This window comes from Haliotis rubra, unplaced genomic scaffold (assembly GCF_003918875.1).
Source record: "Haliotis rubra isolate DU_JTF1 unplaced genomic scaffold, ASM391887v1 Scf967, whole genome shotgun sequence".
In the NCBI taxonomy this organism is placed as follows: domain Eukaryota; kingdom Metazoa; phylum Mollusca; class Gastropoda; order Lepetellida; family Haliotidae; genus Haliotis; species Haliotis rubra.
The window spans coordinates 233,997-260,883 of record NW_025767709.1 but is presented as its reverse complement, the minus strand read 5'-3'; the positions used below and the strand labels follow the sequence as shown (position 1 = coordinate 260,883).

General features: G+C 43.3%; 1 protein-coding gene across 1 annotated transcript in view; it reads left to right on the top strand.

The window, feature by feature from the left end:
- Positions 1 to 26,374, top strand: part of LOC124265205 (RNA-binding protein 39-like) — a 35,172-nt gene extending 8,798 nt beyond the window's left edge. The window contains exons 7-11 of the mRNA XM_046699998.1: positions 17,734 to 18,024; positions 18,350 to 18,415; positions 18,953 to 19,160; positions 19,716 to 19,911; positions 26,140 to 26,374. Coding sequence (XP_046555954.1) covers positions 17,734 to 18,024; positions 18,350 to 18,415; positions 18,953 to 19,160; positions 19,716 to 19,911; positions 26,140 to 26,359 — 981 coding nt within the window. The 3' untranslated portion in view covers positions 26,360 to 26,374. The remainder of the gene's footprint in view (positions 1 to 17,733; positions 18,025 to 18,349; positions 18,416 to 18,952; positions 19,161 to 19,715; positions 19,912 to 26,139) is intronic.
- The last annotated feature ends 513 nt before the right edge of the window (positions 26,375 to 26,887 follow it).

The window sequence follows — 26,887 nt, the reverse complement described above, 5'->3', positions numbered from 1 at the left end:
TGAAGAGCCTAATTAGGGATCTTCGCCGACTACCTACTACGATATACGATTATCTACATGCGACCATTACGCAGATCTGCAGACAATTCAAAACGAAATTGAACAGCAGTCTTGTTACAGCTTAGTAAAACTCATAATCGCCAACGATTTCCTCAGAAGTAATATGTACAACAAGTTCAGCTTTAACAGTCTACAAGCTGACAACTTGCAAGGTTATTGAACCTTATATAAAGAAGTCGGAATTATCTTCAAGACTGAAGTTACTTTCACGACAACCTGGAAAATAACTTATCCAGCATTAATATTACAGAGCGCAGGTATTTCGCTACCGGAGGTTTCGCTACCATCAACCCTCAAACACGTATCACTGGTAACTTCGAAGTTACGTGAAGACCGACGATTGTTCTAATATCAACGACGGCACTATATTATACAAGGTTCCTTTCCTGATACACCGTGACGCCACAGCTGGGTACTCTACAGAATCAAAATGCCTTGTTCTGATTGGACCGAGATGGACAACGCCTCACGCAGAGGTCGATCATAGTTCACAGTTCAACACATAGGTTGCAAGTGACAACAATATATCAGTGAACGAGCAAGCCTCCTTACAGTCCAGCTAATCTAAACCTTCATGATTGGGCTGCCTTCTTGAGGTTAGAGACCTCCCCGTCAAGTAAGACGAGGACACGGCAGTCAGACGATTTTTACATAAAGTTCAACGATGGCAGTCACCCCTGGTTATGCATCTACATCGCCAAGCACTTCGCGAGCGAATTTACCTCGACGACGGGATACAAATGGATCCAAATCCATAGCGCCTCAGACTACAGTTGAATTCATCATCAAGCTACTAACACAACTAGATGGTTAGTAAACCTACTTAAGTTGGACCTAGAACCTTCGCAAGATCTGCTATTCTAGGTTTTGATTTGTAACGGCGCAGAATCGTATAATTGTACCGAGGACCATGGATCAAGATCCAACAGTCATTTCCACAAGCCTTACTATCTCCACTACCACTACGACAGTGACAGAGTCTGTTGGGGTTACGACTTCAGCTCAGCTCAAGACATGACAGACAGAGGCAGACTACAATTACATCCGCTACAAGTCATCAGCAATTCGATCTAGACGAATCTCTACCGCTCAATCATCGGTTCAGGTCAAACCTCATCTACTATGATGCACCAAGAGATCGAATGTTTGAATAGGCGCCTCGCTAATAGAGCTGGAATCGATAACACTTCTCTACGTAGATGTGTCACTATAAGGTTGGGGAGCCCATCTTGCCAACAGGACGCATCAGGGCTATGAGCAATCAAGAGAGCAATTACACATAAATTTGCTAGAGATGCAAGCAGTAATAAACGCCTTTAATACACTGGAGCAACTTACTACAGTATACCCAGTGGATGATTCACACAGTCAATTCGACAGTGGCATTTTTATGTGAACAACTAAGCTCAACCAGGTCCCCGAACATATCGACTCTGTTTTCAATTGTTCGATTTAATCAACAATCTCAACATACATGTCAGAGCATATCACATTCCAGGAGCAAAGAATGTGATAGCAGACGCTCTCTCTCGGCCACACATACCATCGCCGACAGAATGAATGCTCCATACAGAGATATTCACTCAAATTATCAAGGAAATAGGAACTACACTAATAGACCTATTTACCATTCGATTCAACAAGCAACTGACAACATTCAGATCGCCAGTTCCAGACCCACTAGCATTGGCAACAGACGCACTAAGCATATCGTGGGAAGGTCTCAACGCTGCACGCTTTTCCGCCACCAGCGCATCTCACAAGTTTACTCTAAATCAGTCTAAAGCAGAGCCTCCATCTGATTTTGGTCACGCCTACTGACCAGCGAGGAAGTGGTTTCCAACTCTTATTCAAGAAATCGACAACCAATACTACACCTTACAGAGTGCTCAATAACAAGCGCATGGAAAGCCAGATATATTCCAACTCCACGCATGGATTGTATCATATGCGTCTGAATAACAAGTTATTCAGCCAGAGCTGCAAAGCAGTCTAACTTGCCCTGCGTAACTCAACTGGCAACTTATAATGATGACAAATGGCACAGTTTTGTCAATTATGCTGCAAAGGAAGGATTTACAGCTAGATATGCTACTCATCCCTCAAGTGGCGGACTACTTATGTTATCTACGCCAGACTAAGATTTTATAAGGCGCAGCTTGTCCACCTATCTTGCAGCAATAGCTCTATCATAACTGAGAATGGGCGTCCAAGTTAACCTAACCCAGTTACTCGCCTGCTACGAAGCCTTCCGATTGAGGATTAAAACGGAAGTTCACGCCCAACTTGGGATCTGAATATAGTGCTCCAACACCTCACAAGTGAGGTTTATGAACACGCTTTGATGATATACTTGAACCCCATGATACGATGAATCTATCACGATGGCCAGTAATAGCACTGAAAATATATCTCCACCGGAGCCAAACAGGAGGGAAAAATGCAAGAGATTTATTTCCTTTATCAAGCTACGCAGACGGAAGTCTCACGCATACTACTATATCTCCTTTTGGATCAGAACTGTCATACTACGTGCCTACAAGACTGTAGGACTCTACCCTCCATGAGCTTCTAATCCTCTTAATATTAGAGCGCTAATATCTCCAATTGCTCTACACAAATGCTTTTGGAATAATGGAGGGTTATTTCTGAGATCCGATATGGTGTTTGCCAACCACTATCTGAGAGATATCACCACCGAGGACGCCTCAGGTATCCACCTATTCGGTCCCATGGTCCTCAAGACAACAGTTGACAGTTCTCCTCGGAGAAGATAAGTCAATCTTACAGATTTCTACTTATCTTATAACAGTACTAAATAGCTACATGCTATATATATTTTGCTTAAGTTCAATTTATTATCTTAAGCTCAGTACTATGGTTATTATATCATACAATATGTAAGCTAACAACTCTACGGAGTTTGTTATTATATATTTAGCTTAAGTTAATCATATCTTAAGCTCAGTACTATGGTTACATTATAAATATATTAGCTAACAAACTCTCACGGAGTTTTTGCTATTATATATGTAGCTTAAGTTTATTCATATCTTAACCTCATTACTATGGTTATATCATATAAGAACATATATTAGCTAACAAACTCTAAAGAGTTTTTGCTATCATATACTTAGCTTCAGTTTCATCATATCTTAAGCATTATGGTTACATTATAACATGTATTAGCTAACAAACTCTACGGAGTTTTTGCTATTATATATGTAGCTTAAGTTTATTCATATCTTAAAGCTCAGTACCGTGTTTATATCTTATAAGTATATTAGCTAACAAACTCAAAGAGTTTTTACTATCATATACTTAGCTTAAGTTTCATCATATTTTAAGCATTATGGTTACATTATAAAATGTAATAGCTAACAAACTCTACGGAGTTGTTTTGGCTATTTAGGTTGCTTAAGTTAATTATATCTTAAGCACAGTTCTATAATCATACTATATATATGCCTACAACTCTTAGGAGTTCTACTATTATATATATGTTCAGCTTAAGTTTCAATCCTTAAGCTCAGTCATATGTTCATTTCATAACATGTATTAGTTAACAAACTCTCAGTAGTTGGTTACTATTATACAGCTTAAAGTATCATTATACCTTAAGCACAATTCTGTTATAACTTACATATATGCATATTGTAAGCTTACTACTTTGGTTCTATAAAAGTATTCATTATAAACTATCAACAGTTTATACTATCACATTAATAGCTTTAGCTTAATTAATGTTTTATATACTTTTATTATATTCAGTAAATTGTAATAACCCTTATATGGCAACTGATAAGTTAACAGCAGGAATTCAGTTCAGTGCCTTCATGAAGTTCCCTTAGGGTTATTACAATTATCTCTGTTCAAATCACTAATTAGTAAAATCCAAAGTATATATAATCCCACCTCCTATTCCTCGTAGGGATTCTACAAAAATAAATAGACATGAGTCAGGATAAGAAAAATATGAAATTTTTAGAGTAAAATTAATATTTTTATACTTATCCTGACTCATGAGGTAAGCCCTCCCGTCCTCCCCACTTAACACTTTGGATTTCCCTGGAAATTCAGGTGTTGGGCTCATTAATGAGGAGAGAGTGAGGCACATGGGTTCAGGTGGCGCCCTCGTTCCCGCGCTTGTGGAAGGGAGGTAACTCTTGGTCAGTGCTAATGGAACTTCAATTGGGAGATACAAGTGTTCCACTAGGTTCGCCAGAAGAAGAAGACAAGCAAATAGACATGAGTCAGGATAAGTATAAAAATATTAAATTTTTCCTTATCCTGACTCATGCTCTTTTGCTTGTCTTCTTCTTCTTGCGAACATAGTGGAACACTTGTATCTCCTTATCTTGAAGCCCTTCAAAAATAAAATCACTAATTGGTACTCACCACGAAGTTGCTCCCCTTTGTCTCCCTGGCGGAAAAGGTGTCGCCACCCTCTGGCCATGTGCTTCACTCTCTCCTTCTTCGCCAGTGAGCAGGATGTGAGAGCCTGTGTGTCTCCTTACACACATATCCTTTGATAATCTCTTAGTTTTTACCTCTCATAGGTTACTATAGAGGTATAGCTAGTATCCTTTACTATTTGTATTGATTAATTATCGTGATTTCTACCGTTTATTCACGCGTGTATTCGTGATTGTTCAGCTAGCTTTACGTTCATGAAAAATCTGTGCGATTTGTAGATTCGCTTTTCTGCCTCCGATCCACATGTAATATGCCCTAGTTGTTCTACCGTTTGCGTTTAATTCCACGTTGCAGTTACTGCATTAATTTATCTCATTCTGCATTTAATAAATATCATCTTTATGCGTCTTAAGACGTGCTGCAGATAGATCACGCAAACAAGGGCAAAACATGGCAGAGAGTCCAGATATTCCTTCCAGTCAGCTGCTAGCGATCGACCCTCTCCGTCTGGTGTTCTGCTAGAGACCCCTGCGGCAGAGGAACGATGGGGACGCAGTCCGTTACCTCGAAGAAACGCATCGCCTCCCCAGACATCCCGTCATTGCAGACTAAGTCTAAGAGGGCCTCATCGTCGCCTCCGCGCAGATTGAGGACACCAGGGCAGCGCAGACTTCCAAAGGGAAATCTCACGAAGACAGCAAGAACTTTCTCAGCCGGATCGTTCCAGCAGCAGAGTTGGGCCTCTCGATGATCAGCCGATAATCATCCCCGACTTACGGCAGAAGAAGCGACCGGTGTCAGCGACTGTGACTTCTGCAGAGATCTCCATGCAGCCTGATGCCTCTACACCGACGTCAGACGTCATTGATGTGAACCCCATCGCAGAAAAGACGCCCGACGACTTCGTCTAGATCATCCCAGAAGACATGATGCGGCAGATTATGAACATCATGGAGGACCACTACAAACTGCTATGCATGTCCGAAGTCCGAGCCGAAGGCTCCAACGCGACAGCACCCCAGAGGCACCCCCGTCCAACGTAGCAGCCAAGACGATGTCACCTTCAGCGAAGGAAGTCCCGCACCACCTTGAAGGACCTAGATGTACAGCCATCGCGAAGGCCTTCGCGAAGGCGGGGAGAGATCATCACCATCTTCGATTTCATCTCTAGATATGGACTCAGACCATCAGACATCACGGAAGCCTTCGCGAAGGTCATATCATCGATCCCCCGGACCGGACGCAAATGAAGCTTCGCTGGCTGGCATTCGCGGAAGGACATATGATTCCAGATCTTCATCGTCTAGAAGAACATCGAGGATCTGCCGAAGAGCCGGAAGCTATCAACATTCACCTCACAAGTCTCGAGAAGATCATCCCATAGAGCGATCTCCACTCCGTTCATCACCAGGTCGATCACCCATCAGATCTCCACATAGAGCGCACGCTGGAAGTCAACTAGATCGCCACAAACCTCATCAGATATACAGACAGCTACACGCAGTCCCCGAAGAGCATCTACAATTTATTAATGATGATGGTTTTGAGGATGATGGAGGAATCATATTTTCTGATGCAGAGATACGGTATTGGATGGTCAATAACCTAGATCTCACATCACCATCTAAAAGTGGCAATACAGCTCAGACGTATTTGATGAAGGAAGATGATCCAGATGCAATCACTCTACCTCTCGATCGACCCGATTAGCGCAGTGCCACAGAATCTAGATGCAGCTTTCCAGAAAGCTACGAAAAGTTCAGATACCACATCTGCCCAACTTTCAAGCCAAGAAGTTCTCCACGCATAACATGGACTCCTTCTACAAGGCCCAGGACATCGATGAGAACTATAAGATCATCAGCGATGTAAAGAACAAGATTTACAAGATGGATGATCGCAAGTTGGCTCATATAGAAACCATGACGCAGACGTATGTTCTTTGGGTTAAATAGATCTAGGACCGATCAATGAGACTCTTATTACTAGATTCGGGATTCCACGACGGAAGATGATAGAATGATTTATTCTGCCTTACTTATGCAAAAGAAAGATCAGCAGTTTTAACGGATCATCTTACATCTGTTTCAGCAGCATTGACCTTAGCTCGTCGTCAAGGCCTCCTCGCCTCCTGTAATTGGGGAGAACTTTACAGCCCCACTTTATACAGCCCGTGGTCGACAACATCCATCTTTGACGGAGAAATGACAAAGGTCGCCAAGGAAGTCTCTATGATTCCAGGAAGTCCTATGATTAGATCGATGGACACACTAGCCAGCGTCATTCGTCAGACTTCACAAAGATACTCAGGCAGATCTAAGTTCACGGGCCTACAAAGAGCAAGAGACAGGAAGATAGCCAGCTCTAGAGGTAAAGATTCTTTTAAATAAACCCATATGGCAACTATAGAGGAGGATCAGGAAGAGGCAGGACACCCAGAGGTTCCCGCAATTATAGACGCTGAAACACAGGTTCGAACGACTGGAGTCTTCCACCCCAGCCGTTCCAGTACAACCAGCTCAAGTGGGTGGACGCCCAACTACACTGGAAAACTGGGGAATACTGCAAGACCCTTCGTCTCCAACATTATTCAACACGGATTTCGTGATCCTCTACAGGCCAAGCCTCCGCTGACAATCAAACCCCAAGTTCGGTTACAAGCAGCAACTACCAAAGATAAAAGAGGCTGTTTCATCACTCCTATCCAAACAGGCCATAGAAGTAATAGATCAAGCAAGCGTCCGAACCAGGTTTCTACTCCCAGTTTTCCTAGTTCCCAAGAAAACTCCACGGAGAAATACAGACTCATCTACAACATGAGCTTTTCAACAAGAACTATCTCGCCAAACCACCGAGAAGTTTCGCATGATACATTTACCTCAGTTTCACGCCAGATGATTAGATCCCTATGGACTACATGGGCAGCATAGATCTACAGGATGCCTACTTGCATCCCCATTCATCCCGATTCCAGGAAATACCTACGATTTACTCTAGAAGGGCTACATTACCAGTGGAAAGTACTCCCATTGAATATCATCAGCCCCTGGCTATTCACGAGGATAACGAAACCGATTATCAAATTTCTACATCGTCAAGGGCTCACGCGGTGCGTTTTACCTCGACGACGGGATACAAGTAGATCAAGATCCACTGGCGCTCAAACTACAGTTAAAATACATCATAAAGCTACTAACACAACTAGGTTGGTTAGTAAACTTACATAAAGTCGGACCTAGTACCATCGCCAAGACCTACAGTTCCTAGGTATTCGATTCATCACAAATGCTTAACCTATTATGGTACCAGAAGACCGTTGGCTCAAGATACAACAGACCATTCCACCAGCTCTACTCTCTCCGTTACCACTCATGACAATGGCAGAGCCTACTAGGTCTTCTCACATCAGCCCAAGACATGACTGTCACAGGCAGATTACGATTACGTCCCCTACAGGTCCTTCTCAACGCACATCTCAAGCGATGTACAACCATTCAGTCTACCGAAACATCTCAGACCACATCTACTATGGTGGACCAAGAAATCGAATGTCTCTGCGAAGGGATTTGTTTAGCAGAGCAGGAATACAAAACCCATCTGTATGTAGACAGCTAAGTCCTCCAAAGGTTGGGAGCTCATCTCACCAACCACACGATATCAGGGTTATGGAATCAGCAAGAATGCAAACTCCATATAAACAGTCTAGAAATGAAAGCTGTAATCAACGCCATTCTACATTGGAGCACATTTCTACAAAATGCGCCCTAATGATCCATACAGACAATTCGACAGTGGCGTTCTACATAAACAAGCAAGGCTCAACGAGATCGATGAACCTTTTGAACCTAAGCTTTTCAACTGTTCGATTTAATACAAGATCTAAATCTACATGTCAGAGCAGTGCACATTCCCGAGCCAGAAATATACTAGCAGACGCGGCTCTCTCGGCCTCATCTACCATCACCGACAGAGTGGATGATCAACAGGGAAATTTTTGCACAGATAATCAAGCAATTAGGAGCGCCGCTAATAGACCTATTCGCCACGCGATTCAACAATCAGCTACCGACATTCGTGTCACCAGTCCCAGACCCCCAAGCTTGGGCAACGGACGCTCTAAGTCTATCATGGGAAGGCCTCAATGCGTACGCGTTTCGCCGCCAGCAATAATACCCCAAGTATTACAGAAAATCAGACAAACACAGAGCCTACAACTCACTTTGGTCGCGCCCTACTGGCCGGCCAGAACGTGGTTTCCCATACTAATTCAAGAAATCGGTCAACCAACACTGGAGCTACCCAAGCGCCAAGAAACCTGTTAATTCATCCTCACACCAAACAAGTGCACGGAAACCCAGCAATGTTCCAACTACACGTATGGACTGTATACAAATGTGTTTAAACAAGAGAGATATTCTGCCAGGGCGGCAAAAGCAGTCACGCTTACGTTACGTTATCAACTCGTAACTTGCAATGCGACGACAAGTGGCACAGTTTCGAAAATTATGCAACAAAGAAAGGGTTTACAGCAAGAGAGGCTTCACAACCTCAAGTGGCAGACTATTTGTGTTACCTACGCCAAAACAAACATTTAAAAGGTTCAACGATATCAACATATCTTGCCGCGCTTAGCTCTGTAATCACCATGAGAACGGGTGTCAAGTTGACAAGATCTCCAGAGTTACTGGCCTTACTCTGAGCTTTCGATTGGAGGACCAAAGCGGAAGTTCCACTTCCAGCTTGGGATCTGAATGTAGTGTTACAACACCTCACGAGTGAGGTCTATGAACCTTTGGAATCGACAAACTTTGAATTTCTCTCACAGAAAACATTGTTTCTGCTATCGCTAGCCACAGCAGCAAGAATGTCTGAAATTCACGCTCTGGATTACGAGAGGATACAGTTTGATGACAATCATAACACAGCGCACCTCGGATTAAGATGGGATTTCATTGCAAAAAATCAACTGCCAGGTCAACCAGACAGATTATTCCACATCCCGGCGCTATCCTCTATTCTCGGATCACAAGATACACAAGACCTATCACTGTGTCCGGTAAGAGCTTAAAAGTTTATTTACTGACGATCCAAAACAAGGAGAAGATTTCTCAAAGCGTTTATTCATCCCCTTATAAGCCTCTGAATCAAACAACAGAAGTGTCACGGACCACAATATCTATTTGGATAAGGACTGTCATTCTCCGTGCCTACAAGGCAGCAGGCTTGGACCCACCAACAGCATCAAATCCACATGAGATCAGGGCACTGGCCTCTACCCTCGCCTCTACTACGGTAACTGTTCCTTGAACACGATTATGGAAGGATGCTATTGGAAATCTAACATGGTATTTGCTAATCACTACCTAAGAGACATCACTACAGAAGATGTCTCTGGCATTCACCATTTCGGACCACTGGTCCTCGCTCAGCAACTGACAGTCCCTCGTAGGCGTTAAAATATTATCCTCACAAGATTAATATGTACTTTATACATACTCATCTAGCTTATAACTCTACGGAGTTTTAGGGCTATGTATATATGTTCAGCTTAAGTATTCAACCTTAAGCATATACTTGGATATAGTCATTTCAGTGCCTCTATCAGAGTCACCTATATATATATATATATAATTTATATGTATTGTTCAATATATTCATAATGTAATTCCCCTTTAATGGCTTTATATAACCTATGGTTTTCTTTATACAGGAAACATCCTAAATCTAAGCCTTCATGAAGTTCCCGTGAGGGGGATATTACAGTATATCTATACAAAATCACTAATTATAAATCCAAAGTATTCTGTTACCCACCTCCGTTCCGTGGGATGCTACAAGCAAAGAGCATGAGTCAGGATAAGGAAAAATATGTAATTTTTAGAGTAAAATTGATATTTTATACTTATCCTGACTCATGAGGTTAACTCCTCCCATCCTCCCCACATAACACTTTGGATTTCCTGTAAATTCAAGTGTTGGGCTCGCTAAATCAGGAGAGAGTGGAGCACATGGCCAGAGGGTGGCGACACCTTTTCCCGCCAGGGGAGACAAAGGGGAGCAACTCGTGGTGAGTACCAATTAGTGATTTTATTTTGAAGGGAGCTTCAAATAAGGAGATACAAGTGTTCCACTATGTTCGCAAGAAGAAGAAGACAAGCAAAAGAGCATGAGTCAGGATAAGTATAAAATATCAATTTTACTCTAAAAATTACATTTTTACTCTAAAAATTTCATATTTATCAACAATGGGATTAGATCATTTAAATGGTGTATGAGATGTAGTAGCAATAACGTTTTACAAGCTTATAACTTCCTTCATAAACATAGGCTTCAGCTGTGACCTTAGAGTCTCTGGGAACTCGGTATCATGGCAGTAAATGCCTGTGGTTGACTGGTGTTGAAAGAGTTAAATAGATTGGTGTGTTTTAGTGTGGAAATATATGATTATATTGTTTGTGTGTGTGCATGCGCGTATGAATGCGTCTCACACAAGATATGTGTTTCGTATTCTATAGCAATACACTCATAAGTAAGTCATCCCCCCATATCTTGTCAGCAAGCCAGAACTAATAATTTTTCCTTATCCTGACTCATGCTAATTATGCTTGTCTCCTTCCTCTTGTGAATGATAGTTGAACACTTGAAATCCCTTAAAGTTACCTTCTAAATAAGCGGACGTAGAATCACTCGCCCTCGAGTAGTCTCCCTCCATGGTCACATGACCAGCCATGTTTGTCACTCTCTCTTTCTTTGCCCTTGAGGATGGTTGTGAGTCCCTATACAGCACATATCCTATAATATTTTCGGACCTTACATCAAAATTATTGCTGTATACGTTTTTTAGGATTATATTCTACATTACGGTTTGAAATTTGATCGTAGGTACATTTCATTTCATTGTAGGTACCGAGTGTCTGCGGCTGACCCTCATTTATTATGTCCTAATTGCACTATTTCATGTTCTTTCAGCTCTCACTCTAAGTTTTGTGTAAATTTAACTTCTGTTGAATTAACTAATTACCTTTTTTCCATCCATAGACGTGCTAAGGACTGGGTAAGAAGGTATTCACAAGTCATGTCTAAATCAAGTGATTGCGCTGATAACTGTGTTAACCACTGCTGCAGACATTCATAATTCCAGTGAATTGCCGAACGTTTCTCGGGAGCAGGTTGCTGTACCAGTGGTGAATGCCGGAGGCCATAAGAGATCATCGCCTACTGAGCTGACCTCGTCGCAGATGAAGAAGGCTAAATTATCTTCTATGCAGAAGAAGGCTACAACCATGAAGACTTCATTGAAGTCTATGCTCAGCTCTTCGCAGAAGACGAGGTCTTTCTCAGCCGAGATTGTTCCTCCGGAAGAAGCAGACGTTTATGATGATCCACTCATCTTCATACCTGAAGTGTCCATCGTCAGTAAGAAGACAAAGCCTGCTTCTACAGCTACATCGGCATTGTTATCGGCGCAGACATTGACAGAAGACCTTCTATCAACGCAGACATCGGGCACCAGAGATAGCAGCAGCGTCAACTCTTCACAATGGGAGCAAGCCTTAGATGACATCTCTTCAGTATCAGATCCATCATCCCTACAGCAGTCTCTTCAGACAACGCAGAACTTCTACCCGAGACTGTTCATGCAACAGTTTACAGACCAGGGTGCCGTTGTACGAAACAACCTTAGCGCTAAGACTACCTTAGGTCTATGTTAAGGTATGGGAGTTACGGTCACCTTAGCACTAAGATCGCTTTGTACAACGGCACCCAGATGTTGTTGATGATGGAAATGCGCTTTGCTGAGGAGAAGGCTGCTATGAAGACCTCTACAACGACTACTAGCCTGCATGAAGGTTCTTCAGTCTCTCTACCGCATCCGGATGAAGAGGGAAGTCTGCGCAAAGGCTCATGGACACGGCAATCTTCCCCATCTGAAGTGAGGAGTCTGGACCCTGCTACCAACGTCAGTTCAGCCGTAGACGCTCCAGAGATTGCTGCTAAGACGTCTCCACGCAGGAAGAAATCGAGGCGTTCTCCTGAACCCCACAGACATCGCAGATATGAGTCCATTGGACTATGACGCCCATCGAGAACCTGCGCAAAGGCACTCTTACAAAGGGGACGCTCGTCGCTCTGAAGACCCGTGTTCGATTCCCCAAATGGGTACAATGTGTGAAGCCAATTTCTGGTGCCCCCCACCGTGATATTGCTGGATTATTGCTAAAGTGGCGTAAAACTAAACTCACTCACTCACCTACAGAGTGGAAGCTACGTCCAGAAACCCACCTTCACAAGACCTAGAGAATCATCTCACGACTCCAGAAAGGATACATGATCGCATCGGGATCACTCGCCTGCTCGAAGCTCATCATACAGATCATACCATGGAGACTCAAGTCGTCGTGGATCCATAGAGCGAGAGATGTCTAAATCAGAGGAAGAAGGTGAAGGCATGTTCTCCGATACGGAAGTTAACTCCTGGATCACCAATGGCTTGGATTTAGCATCACCTTCTAAGGACACAGATAAGGCGTTTACCTATAAGATGTCCAACGATGATTTAGAAACGCTCACCTTTCCACCGATCGACCCGATCTCTCAAGTACCAGACAACCTCAGTGCAACTTTTGATAAAGCCACCAAGTCTCAGAATCAGCACATCCCGACGTTCAACGCCAGGAAATTCCCTCTACATAGGATGGAACCCTTCCTGAAGGCTCCAGAGGTTGATGATGACTACAAGATTATCACCGACTCCCGTCAGAGAACTTACAAGATTGAGGATAAGAAGTTAGCACAGCTGGATACAACCACCAGACAAACCTTCTTCGAATTAGCCAGATCCAGGGCTATCAACGAAACATTCATCTTGAGTTCAAGAACCCCTCCGCCGAAGAGGACCGGATGATATACTCCGCTCTACGAATGCAGAAGAGAGACCATCAGTTTATGTCAGAGCATCTAGCATCCACATCAGCGGGCCTGACTCTCCTGAGAAGACGAGGGTTATTGTCAGCATGCACTTGGAGTGAACGCTTCACCAAGTCCTTATACAGAGCCCCATGGTCAGCATCTTGCATCTTTGGAGGAGGAATTGAAGAAGTCGCCAGAGAAGTCTCTCACGACTCAAGGGAGGTTATGATGATTAAATCAGTCGACACCTTGGCTAATGTGATTCGTCAGACGTCCCAACGTTACTCCAACAAATCCAAGTTTGCAGGAGTTCAGAGGGCCAGAGAAAAGAAGTATTCCAGCATGAAAAGAGGAAGACGCTCCTTTTGCCACCCAACCGGCGCTCCTATAGGTAACCCCGGAAGAGGCCGAGAACCTAGGGGTGCAAGAGGAATCAAGCACTGAGGGCCAGGTTCGGAACGACTGGAGTCTTTCACCCCAGCCGTTCCTGTACAACCTTCGACAGTGGGTGGACGTCTAAAACGATACTGGGAAAATTGGGGAATCCTACAAGATGACTACGTGTCCCAGATACTATGCAGAGGGTACAAGATACAGTTGGAAGCGACCCCCACCGCTCACAAGCAATCTGATGGCCTTCAACTATGCAGCCGACCAGATAGAGAAACTGGACGACGCTATCAAGACACTACTCGACAAAGAGGCAGTAGAAGAGATAGATCAAGATCGCATCACGCCCAGATTCTACTCCCAAATTTTCCTGGTACCGAAGAAGAATTCTAATGAGAAATGGAAGTTCAACTGGGAGTATCTATGCAGACCAGCAAAATTCAAGATGATACATCTTCCTCAGCTCCGACATCCCGTTCGTCCAGCAGACTACCTCGCCAGCATAGATACACATCCCGATACATCCAGACTCAAGGAAATACCTAAGATTCCTTTTCAACTGACACCACTTCCAGTGGAAGGTTTTACCGTTTGGAATATCATTGGCCCCCTGGTTGTTTACTCAAGTGACCAAGCCCATCGTCACATATCTACATCGTCGAGGTCTATGCAGTGCTTTCTACCTGGACGACGGGATTCAAGCTCATCAAGATCCCAGTCAACTCAAACTGCAACTAGACTTCACCATCAGGCTGCTCACTCAGCTAGGATGGCTAGTAAATCTCCTCAAGATGGAACTGGAGCTGAAACAAGACCTGCAATGTCTAGGAATTCGACTCGTCACACCAGTGAATCACATAGTATTGCAGAGGATCGTTGGGTCAAGATACAACAGATAATATCTCAAGCAATGCTCCATCCGTTGACACTACGTGCTTGGCAAAGCATGCTCGGTCTACTCACCTCTGCTCAAAACATGACTTGCAGAGGGAGACTACAGTTGTGCCCACTACAAGTATTTGTGAACGCCCACCTGGACAGCCTAGATTCGTTAATACTACCAGACAGCCTGAAACCCTATCTCCTATGGTGGACTTAGAAGTCGAATGTTTGGGGAGGAACCTTTTTGACAGAGCCGGTTTGCAACACTCATCTCTACGTGGATGCCTCCCTACAAGGATGGGGTGTGCACTTCAACAGCGAAGTGGCAGCAGGGAAGTGGTTGAGTCAGGATCAGAAGTCACACATCAATCTGTTGGAGATGAAAGCAGCAATCAACGTTTTACAACTATGGTCCAGCGTAATAAAGAACACACGACTCATGGTACACACGACTCATGGTACACACGGACAACTCCACAGTGGCGTTTTACATCAACAAGTCTGCTACATCTCAGCTTTTTCATGTTCAGCATAGTCGACTTCCTGAACATCTACATGAAGGCATGCCACATTCCGGGAGCAAAGAATGTCATAGCAGACGCCCTATCTCGTCAACTACAACCATCCCCGACGGAATGGATGTTGCATCCAGAAGCATTCCAGACTATAGGATCCCCACTAATAGATCTGTTTGCAACAAAGTTCAACAAACAGCTACCAATATTTGTCGCACCGATTCCAGATCCCCAGGCATGGGCAACAGACGCTGTAAGCATCTCATGGGAAGGACTAAACACTTACGCGTTTCCACCTCCTGCACTGCTACCACAAGTACTACAGAAAATCAAGCAGACAACTACGTTTCAACTGATTTTGGGCGCGCCCTATTGGTCAGCGAGGTTTCCCATCTCATACAAGAACTCGGAAGTCCAACCCTGAAACTACCAGAGTGTTCCAACCTACACACACCAAGCAAGCTCACAGGAACCTGACACTGTTCCAGCTACACGCGTGGAGCGTATTAAAGCTTGCCTGAAGACCAGAGGGTACTCCGCCAGAGCAGCGAAAGCACTAGCTCTGCGCAGATCAACTCACAACTTGTACAACGAGTGGCAGAGATTTGAACAGTATGCAAAGAGGAAAGGCTTTACAGCGGTGAAAGCAACACATCCTCAAGTGTCGGAGTACTTATGTCATGTACGACAGACGAGTCACAACAAGGTTCAACACTCTCAACTTACTTGGCTGCCCTCAGTACAGTTATCACCGTGAAAACAGGTATCAAGCTGACCAAAGTTCCAGAGATTCTGGCACTACTACGGTCGTTCAAGTTGGAAGACCAGCAAAACAAATTAAGGCATGTGCCTGGGATCTCAACATAGTTCTACAACATCTCACCAGTGATGCCTACGTGCCTCAAGAATTGATATCCTTTAAACTACTAACTCAGAAAACGCTGTTCCTGATCGCCCTAGCAACAGCTGCACGGATGTCAGAAAATACATGCTCTGGACTTTGAACGAACACAATTTGAATCAAGACATCGTGACATCGTACATCTTGGACTGAGATGGGATTTTATCGCCAAGAACCAACTGCCCAATCAGCCTGACAGACAGTTCCACATCCCAGCACTATCTACAGTCCTTGGGCCACAGGATACGCAGGATCTATCCTTTTGCCCAGTCAGAGCACTTAAAGTCTACCTACAGAGAACTAAAACAAGGAGATGAAAATTCAAGCGCCTATTCACCCCCCTTATCCACTCAGACGCCCACGGAAGTCTCGCGGACAACGATATCGATCTGGATGAAAGCCGTTATACTCAGGGCTTATAAAGCAGCAGGATTTGAGCCTCCACGAGCCTCCAACGCACACGAAGTCAGAGCCCTGGCGGCAACACTTACTCTGCATGGAAACTGCTCGATTACAACTATAATGGAGGGCTGCTTTTGGAGATCAAACACAGTGTTTGCCAACCACTACCTAGGAACATTGTCACCGAAGACGTCTCAGGCATTCACCAGTTTGGGCCACTTGTTGTAGCACAACAACTAACGGTTCCACAAAGGCGCTGAATAAATCCCACCACTTTTATCACGTGACTTGTGAAAACCAACGCTCTGGAGAGCAATGGCTATAAGTCCATGCACACGTCTAGGACAGACTAGCATGAGTGATAGACCCTGTACTTGTATAGGACATACTCGTACATGAAGAAGGGTTGCATCTCCACTTGATGCGCGCATCAAGAGATGGAGTTGCAATAGATAACTAATGGAATATTAGTATATCTAAAATCCACACGAAAATGTCAGAAGTTTCGGAAGAAATCTGACAAGTTGTGGTTCCCCCCAGACTCATCAGAGAGAAGTTGAAAGAACAGAATCTTCATCAGTGCTGTCATAAGTTCCCATGGGGGGTAATACAGGACGTAAATCAACAACTAGTGAATCCAGAACGTGGCCTGACCCACCACCGTTTCCAACTGATTCTGCAAGCATAATTAGCATGAGTCAGGATAAGGAAAAATATGTAATTTTCTGACTAAAATTGATATTTTATACTTATCCTGACTCATGAGGTTAGCCCTCCCAACCTCCTCTCATATGGCACTCTGGATTTCCCTGTAAATCCGGATGTCGGGCATATATAGGGAGAGAGTGACAAACATGGCTGGTCATGTGACCAAAAAGGGAGGAAAGGGAGACTACTCGAGGGTGAGTGATTTTACGTCCGCTTTTTTAGAAGGGAACTTCAAGGGATTTCAAGTGTTCCACTATCATTCGCAAGAAGGAGACAAGCATAAGTAGCATGAGTCAGGATAAGTATAAAATATCAATTTTAGTCAGAAAATTACATTTTTGACAGCAATACTGCTGCAGTGCAGTCATGATCGTCTTACAATCCTGACAAGGGCACCAAATACAAGCCTTTAAAATGTAACTGTACACCAGTGTTGCAAATGTTCACTGAGACATACTGTCAGAAAGAATTGTGACTTACTCAAACTACTGTTAAGTTAATCTTTATAAAGAGATGTTTTGAAATTACAACATAACTTTAATTTTGCAGGTCCGAGATGTACGTCTTATTACAGACAACAAGACTCGGCGGTCAAAGGGCATTGCGTATGTGGAGTTTGCAGAAACTGATTCAGTGCCTCTCGCAATGGGTCTTAACAATCAAAAGCTTCTGGGTGTTCCAATCATTGTACAGAGTTCTCAGGCAGAGAAGAACCGGACTGCCAGCAGCACTAGCTTATTACAGAAGGGTACATCAGGTCCCATGAGGCTCTATGTTGGCTCTCTTCATTTCAACATTACTGAAGATATGTTGAGGGGCATCTTTGCTCCATTTGGTGAGGTAAAATGTCTTTCTTCATCAACTGTTCAATACTTTGTCTAATGAATACTTCGGGCATGAAAAATAAATGTTGCATTAGTTCTTTAATTAGTGTAAGACATTAAATCTGACATTCACCTCCCTCATTCCCCTCCTCTCTCTCTCTTCTCTCACTTTCCTTTTCCCCTTTCCCCTCTCCCTTTCCTCTTTCTCTCCTCTTTCTCTCTCCTCTCTCTCTCTCTCTCTCTCTCTCTCTCTCTCTCTCTCTCTTCCCCCCCCAAAGCCTAATGATATGTACCTTTAAATTGCATTTCTAAAATTTGAACATTGATTATCTTTCCTTCAGATTGATGACATCAAATTAATTCGGGATCATGAAACTGGACGTTCGCAAGGTTATGGTTTCATGTCGGTAGGTAACTTTGCTTCATGTTCCATCATATGTATTTGTATTGTGGGTTCACTTTGTTACATGACTCCATTTGAGCATTTTTGTTCACATTGTCTAAGTTGATAAATGGCAAAACCTAACTCTGTTGAATTACTAGACAATGTGTCAGTAAAAGGACCACTAATCCATGATAAATGTTACATTAAGAAAATGATTTTAAGAAAACATTTATTGTTAAACATAACACTTCAAATGTAGATATGACTTCATGAGAATTAAGATTGGATGGTCTGAATTTGGTTGGCACATGTAATCGTATCCCAGTTATGTAGATCGATGCTCATGATGTTGATCACTGGATTGTCTGGTCAGGACTCAATTACTTACAGACCGCTGCCACATAGCTGGAATTTGCTGAGCGCGGCATTAAACAACTAAAACCAAATCAAAATGAGATAGACTGTCATTGAACGATTGGTTTGGAATGATTGGATGGTAACATCATTGAATGAATGTCTTAAGGCTGTCCACTTCTAATGGTGATCAATGGCATTTCAGTTTACTGATGCAGAAGATGCAAAGAAGGCACTTGAACAGTTGAATGGGTTTGAGCTTGCTGGTCGACCAATGAAAGTAGGCCATGTTACAGAAAGAACAGCAGAGAGTCAGGGAGCATCGATACTTGACAGCGATGAGATGGATCGGGCTGGTATTGACCTCGGGGCCACAGGCAGACTCCAACTTATGGCCAAGCTTGCTGAGGGTATGTGTAATCAGGACTGTTTGTTTATGTTGTCAGGTTTAAAATTTGAACATTTTCAGGGTTACTGGGCATGTTAGGGCCCAGTGAATTTGAATGTGGTCAGAGCCCACTGAAATAATTAAGTGACATGATTAATTGCTTCTCAGCCTATCAACCATTGGTATATCATACTAATACTACATGGTTTATATAAAGGCTTTCTAAATGCAGAGAAAAACAATTCTCCCTACACAAACACTTACTGTTCCTGACGGTATAGGTTAGGGTTTTCAGCAACACCATGCTTGTCATAAGAGACAATCGGGTGGTCATGTGTGCTGACTAGTTGTATGATATCTTATCCAAATTGCATAGATCAGTGCAAATGTCAATCACTGGATTATCTGGACTTGATTGTTTGCAGATCACCTTCATGTAGCTGAACTTTTGGGAAGTGCAGCATTAAACTAAATACAAACATTGTAATTGTCTTAAAATTCATTAGAAATAGATGCATAAATAATATAGGTAAAAACTAATAGTTTGAAATATTACATTTTGTTCTGTCATCCCAGGTACCGGTCTTCCAGATCCCTCAGTATGCAGCTAATGCACTCAATCAAGCTGGCACTGCACCAGGTGCAACCCTGACTGCAGCTGTGGCCAATGCCACAGGCTCGGCAGCACCAACAACACCAGCTCCAGCAGCAGGGAGTGGGGCCCCTCCTATAGCAACACAGTGCTTCATGCTTTCCAACATGTTTGATCCTAACACGTAAGTAGAATTGAAGTTCATTATTAGACTTCACCCTTCACAAGTTTACCTACTTTTCAATTATCAGTCTCCGTTGATATTTTTTACCCCCCCGCAACAATGAAGTTGCGATGGATATAGAAACGAGTTCTGTGCGTCCGTCCGTGACACTTTGTCCGAGGCATATCTCCTAATCTATAGGTTATAGCTTAACCAAACTTGGTAAACATATCAAGCATGATCCCTAGATGTGCCTTTCGGGGGTTCGACCCAGATATGAATTTTATTATTTTTCCTTATCGAATCGTAGTGGAACACATGAATCCCTTAAAGTTCCTGAAGCGGACGTATAAATACACTCACCCACGAGTTACCTCCCTTTGCCCTTTCCCGTGCAAACCAGTCATGTGACGTGCCTTACTTGTCACTCTCTGCCTTTTCGCCCAAGCGGATGGTTGGGCGAGCACTGGAGTCCCGTATACGGCATCACATACTTTATATTTAGACCTATTTTCTTCAAAGTTATGCTGTATATGGATTTGGCTATAACTACTATGTAGTATTTGTAATATTTTGTAATTTTTTTTATTGACTTTGAGTCGTAAATTCATCGTCATGTAACGTTTACATTTCTTGAAGTCGTACATTGTTTGCAGGCACAGGTTATCCGTGGCGGATCCTCACCCCCAATGTTCTTCGTGAATAAATCCATGTTCCTCCAGTTTGCGCGCTGTAGTTATTGTATTGATTTATCAAATCTTCAATTAATCAATATTTGTCTTATATCTATAGACGTGCATGGATCGGGTGAGAAAGTCACGATTGATAAAAACTGCAGATCAGCCTTCAAACCGTATATTGCATACAGGGGCAGTCTGCTGGTAAGGGGGTCAGGAAAAGATTGTCTACATCTCAGTCGACTCCGTCTGAGACTAAGAAAGAGACGTCATCCTCTTCTACAACGTAGAAGAAGTCAACTGTTACCAGACGGAGGGCAAATCTACGTGTGCTAGTTCATCTACGCACCAGGAATCCTTCAACGAAGAGATTGTACCTCCTCACGTACTAGACGTTTTTGACGGACCCCCTTTACTTCTACCTGAAGTATCTATGAGATCTACGACTCTGTCGACCTCTACTACTACGAGATCGTCCTCTACTACAGTCACAGCAGGAAGGTGTTGACGTACTACCTCTTACTTCTCGGAGTGAAGTTGAGGCACATAACTCATCAGCGTTCGCGAACGCTTCATCTACACCGTAGCAGCGTCAACCTATGCAGAACTTCGATGATGTCCATGATGGAACGTAGATTCCAGAAGTAATTGAAGGCTAAGAAAAGCCTCTCATCTACCGAAACCATGCGCAAACCTAAGGCTAGGTGCGAACCCACGGGCCTGCGCGAATCTACTCCTCTTGGATCTACACCTCAAGGCTACGTTGGAAGACGTACACCTTTATGAAGGTCTCCACAGTGGGACGACTCTGTCATCTTGGAGGATGATAGAGATGACTTATACTCTATCTACGTCTGCGAACCCTCAATGTTCGAGAACATTGAAGGATCCTGCTCCTACACCTAGCCTCTCTAGATCGAGATCTCATATTTCACACAGACGTTCGCAAAGCTACTCACCTCAAGCCAGAGGTTCGCAAAACGTTTGCAAAGAGATAGCTCACCTCACAAGGTTCGCGAAGTGATGTATCCACAGATAGAGGTTCACGGACAGAACACTCTCAAGATAGACGTTCGCATAGGGAGGAATCTTCAGATAGAGGTTCGCGAAACGAGGATGAAGGTTCGAGAAGGGAAACAGGTTTGCAGATGGATGAACTGTGAGACCTAGCTCTAATAATCAGGAGACTTCGGTCTTGCAAACGGACCTCGTCTTCCCAGACTCATAAGTTACAGCATGGATTGCTAACGCACAGCTTTGAGAAAGCTACAGACGTCTACAAGGTTCGAGAACTCTCAGATCTACAGGCAGATAACAGCAATGTAGACATCTACAGGGTTCGCAAACCCTTACATCAACAGGCAGGATGTTGACGTCAACTATTATCATAAGGCTGAATATAACGAAGCAATGATGGAGACGGATGCTGAGGTCTTATACCGGGTAGCAGATGGCCTGCGGATATTGTTGCTCACTCACTCCAACCCAACAGAGACTTACTGCATATACGCTGATGACTTCGACTCCAATATGATATCACTTATGAAGCCGATATCTCAAGTAGTGGAGAACCTTAAAACCTTTGGAAAGGGCTTAAGGTTAACATCGCCTTCAAGTATACTTGAACGGACGTACAGATGATCGTATTAACCCTCGTCACTCAGCGTGGGGATTAGGAATTATATCCTATCAACTAGATCCCCACAGACATACGTCTCAACAGCCTCCTTCGTCATGCTCGGAATAAGTGATTCATATCACGAAACAAGATTTACACTTTGAGCAACCCTTTGTCAGGAGGCTTATATGTGCGGCGTAGGGTTACGCGCGCTTTTACTCACAGATTTTATGGAGGCCAACTGGCTACAACACTGGTCACGTCATGCTTGAAGCTGATTGGTCCACGTCAGACAACGCCTCCCACTGACAGAGCAGGCTCCAGCATGTTTTCTCATTGTAAACAAACCCGTGGTATGGGGAATATTTCATCAGCAGCCTTGGAAACAGTATACAACTACGGCCTGTTATCATCATGGAAATCTAATAGATGTCTAGCCTTGACAGCAGGATAAACGATGTTTAGTTTGGAAGTTGTCGCTGATAGAAGTCGGTATGAGTACCTGTCCCCTGCGATGCTACACGGGAGCCAGCCTTGCTATAAATAGACAACGCTTAGATGTCAACACAGATCGCCTGCGTATATAAGGGGAAGAATGATGTATCATCACTGCAATCAGAGGTTAGCACTTCCAATGGAACGTCCTATCGTTTGGAATATCGTAGGCTCTATGATTATTCATACAAATAACAAAGCCTATCGGCATCTATTTACAACATCGAAATCTACGCAGTGCCGGTTATCCGGAGGACGGCATACAAGTTCTTCAAAGTGCCAATCAACTCAGAGAGCAGATGAACTTCTCACTTAAGTTGCTCACGCAACTAGGATGGCTTGTGAACCTGATGGAAATTGGAGTTAGAATCAATCAAGATCTTCAATTGCTGGGAATAAGAATTATCACAATACAGGATTGAATTGTGATCCAAGAAGATCATTGGGTCAAGATACAAGCCATGATTCAACAAGCAGTCATCTCTCCGAACATGGCAATGTCTACTCGGTCTACTAACCTCGGCGCAGGACTTGACTCGCACAGGAAGATTACAACTAAGGCCGCTGCAACGGTTCCTGACAAAACATCTGGACAGTGTCGACCCTATCTTGCTGCCGGAAAACCTCAGGAGATATCTACTGTGGTGGACACACAGGTCGAATGTTTGCGAAGGGACCTATTTACACGAGCCGGCCTTCGAGTGTTCCAAAATAGAACAGAAACTGCACATCTATCTGCTAGAGATGAAAGCAGTGATCAACGCCTTACAACTATGGTCGAGCTTGCTGAACAACAAAATGTTGATGATACACTGGGACAACTCTACAGTAGCGTTCTCCATAAACCGGGCAAGGAACCACAAGGTCTTCAAGCCTATTGCAGCTCACATTCCAGTTGTTCCAGATAACACAGGAAGCAAACGTCTGGATAAAGGCGTGTCACATACCAAGAGCCAAGAACGTGCTTGCAGACGCTCTCTCCCGACCACTGCACCCGTCACCTGCGGAATGGATGCTCCATCCAGAAGCATTTAGGCTCATCATAAGGGAAATAGGATCCCCTTGCATAGACCTGTTTGCCATGAGGTTCATCATACAACTACGGACGTTTGTCTCACCAGTTCCAGATCCTCAGGCCTGGGCAACAGATGCACTGAGCATATCCTGGGAAGGACTAAACGCTTACGCATTGAAGATTTAACAGACGCAGACGCTACAACTGGCTTTGGTCGCGCCATATCAGAGATACATGCGCTGGACTTTGGTAGAACTAGATTCGACACGGGGCAACATGCTGCACTTCATCTAGGACTTAGATGGGACTTCATTGCCAAGAACCAACTACCTGGTCAGGCAGATAGACAGTTCCACGTACCAGCGCTATCTACAATCCTCGGACCAGAGGATATAGAGGACCTATCCTTGTGTCTGGTCAGAGCCCTGAAGAGATGTCTTCAAAAGACTAAGACAAGGAGACAGAAATTCAAGCGCCTATTCATCACATTATCCACAGAAACCAGCAGAAGTCTCAAGAACGACGATATCGTTCTGGATGAGAGCCGTCATATTGAGAGCCTATAAAGCAGCAGGACTAGAACCTCCAAGAGCTTCCAACCCACACAAAGTCAGAACATTGGCGTCAACACTAGCTCTGCATGGAAATTGCTCTATATCAACAATTATGGAGGGCTGCTTTTGGAAGTCGGACACAGTGTTTGCCAACCACTACCTCCGAGAGAAAGCCACTGAAGACGTCTCAGGCATTCACCAATTTGGGCCTCTCGTTGTAGCACAGCTACTAACGGCTCCACAAAGGCACTGAGTTGGAAAATCTCACCCTTTATCACGTTGACTTGTTGATAAGTTTTACTAAGGAAAAGTATTAAATTGAAAGTCCATGCGCACAGTCTAGGACAGGCTAGCATGAGTGATTAAAGATCCTGTACGGGTAAGATCTTACCTGTAAGTGAAGGGGTCGCAACTCATTTATGATAAAGATCTTATCATAATCTATGGATTGTTATGAGATATCTAGTAATAAGAAGATACTAGTTTATCTGAAGCCACATGAATCAAGATGATTCAACTTGTCTGAGATGGAAGTAAGACAAGAAGTGGTCCCCCCGAGTTATAACGGAAGTTGGAAGAATAGGATCTCGGAAATGCCGCTACGCAGTTCCCATTGGGGGGTATACAGGACGTATCTATGGACAGCTGATGAATCCAGGAAGTGGCCTGACCCATCACCAATCCGTCGGATTCTATAAGCAAAAGATCATGAGTCAGGATAAGAAAAAATATGTAATTTTTCAAGTAAAATTGTTTTTTTTATACTTATCCTGACTCGTGAGGTCAAGCCCTCCCGACCTCCCCGCTGGAAACACTTCGGATTGCACAGCAGATCCAAGTGCTCGGGCAGAAATATCAGGAGAGAGTGACAAGTAAGGCTGACTGTTTACGCGGGAATAGGGAGGTAACTCGTGGGTGAGTGTATTTTTACGTCCGCTTCGGGAACTTCAATGGATTCAAGTGTTCCACTACCATTCGAAAAGGAAAGGGAGATAAGCAAACGATCCTGAGTCAGGATAAGTATAAAAATATCAATATTACTTGAAAAATTACATTTTTGTGGTTTCCATGGAAACATGACTTAGGCTGTGACTATGAGGATGTCATCTTGTTTCCATGGCAACAAGTTAGGCTTAAACTGAATTTGGTGGTCGTTCTCCTTTTTGGAGCAGATCTTAAAAAACCTTTCAATACTCTCCTTCCACTTTGCTGTATACACTCCAAAACATTTGACATAATCATAACTAGAAGACATATCCATAAAGAGTATTTTGCCGTTGCAGGGGATACTGATGACTTTGTCTTCTTGTTAAAACTGTTTCTGAGTACAAATGATGAAAGTGAATTTTTCTTGCTTAGTTCTTTTGTATCTTTAAATCTCTGAAAGTAATCTTTACATGTGAACTCTTTAGGTTAAACTTGCTTGGTCCTGAAGTATGAAGTGACTGGCTCAAGGCCAGTATGTCCATATCAGGGTTTTCTGGACTCTACAAACCTGACTTCAGTATTTGCATGGGGGAAACAGGTTTAATGGAGAATGGTTCATGAGAAACAATGTTTTATGAGACTGCAAGGTCATGGGTATATACAGAGTCAATGGAAGTTTATGGTTCTCGTCATGACAGGCCAAGAAATGGTTCTTGTTAGGCCCTGCTATTTGGCTGATAACTAGTTATTGTACTCGGATGTCTTGGATTGTTGTTCACAGTGCCAATCTCTTGATTCTTTCTGGTACAGGATCACTTTTTACAGGCCACCATCATACAGATCAAATACTGCTGAGTGCTTCCCGAAGAAACAACTGTTCTTTGATAGCTGTTCATACCATAAGACCCCATTGCCCTTCACTTTCCAAGTTCTCCTAATTAGGTCTTCTTGTTGCATCCACAGTGAGACACGAAGCAGCTGGGATCAAGAGATCCGAGACGATGTGATAGAAGAATGTAATAAACACGGAGGAGTATTGCATATTTATGTGGACAAGGCTTCACCACAGGGCAATGTTTACGTCAAGTGTCCAAGTATTGCTGCTGCTGTTGCATCAGTCAATTCCCTTCATGGAAGGTACTTTGCTGGTAGGTATTTCAAATATTTTGCATCCCCCTCATAAATTGCATTGCTCCTTAATTTTGAGACTAAGATTTAGAATAGATAAATGGACTTAAAAATTTGGAGCTAGAATCCTTCCCAGTTCATGTTAACGTTATTTTGATTATTGTATTTGCATGGTTTTTTTAGAGACTTTCACATCTGTGATAGTCAATGAACAATTAAATTAGCAATGAAGCAAAATTTATATACATATCGAGTTTGGAGCAGCAAGGTACCAAGTGCACATTTCATCATTCCGAGAAAATCACATTTTAAGTTTTCAATGCTCATATCTGTTGCACTGCATATCTTACTTAACCAATACATACATGTTCAATAGAGGTGGTGTGCATGTATCAAATGCTTTGATGTCATTCCTAATGAAGCCTTAATTTCTTAATTACATCAATTATTGTAGATGGTACCCTTTGAATGAAGAGAATTTGTTCAAACATTCGGACAGCAAGGTACCAAGTGGCACTTGGTACCTTGCTGCCCCAACATTTCACCAATGTTCACGTTAGTTACAGAGCTGCAAAGGACCAAG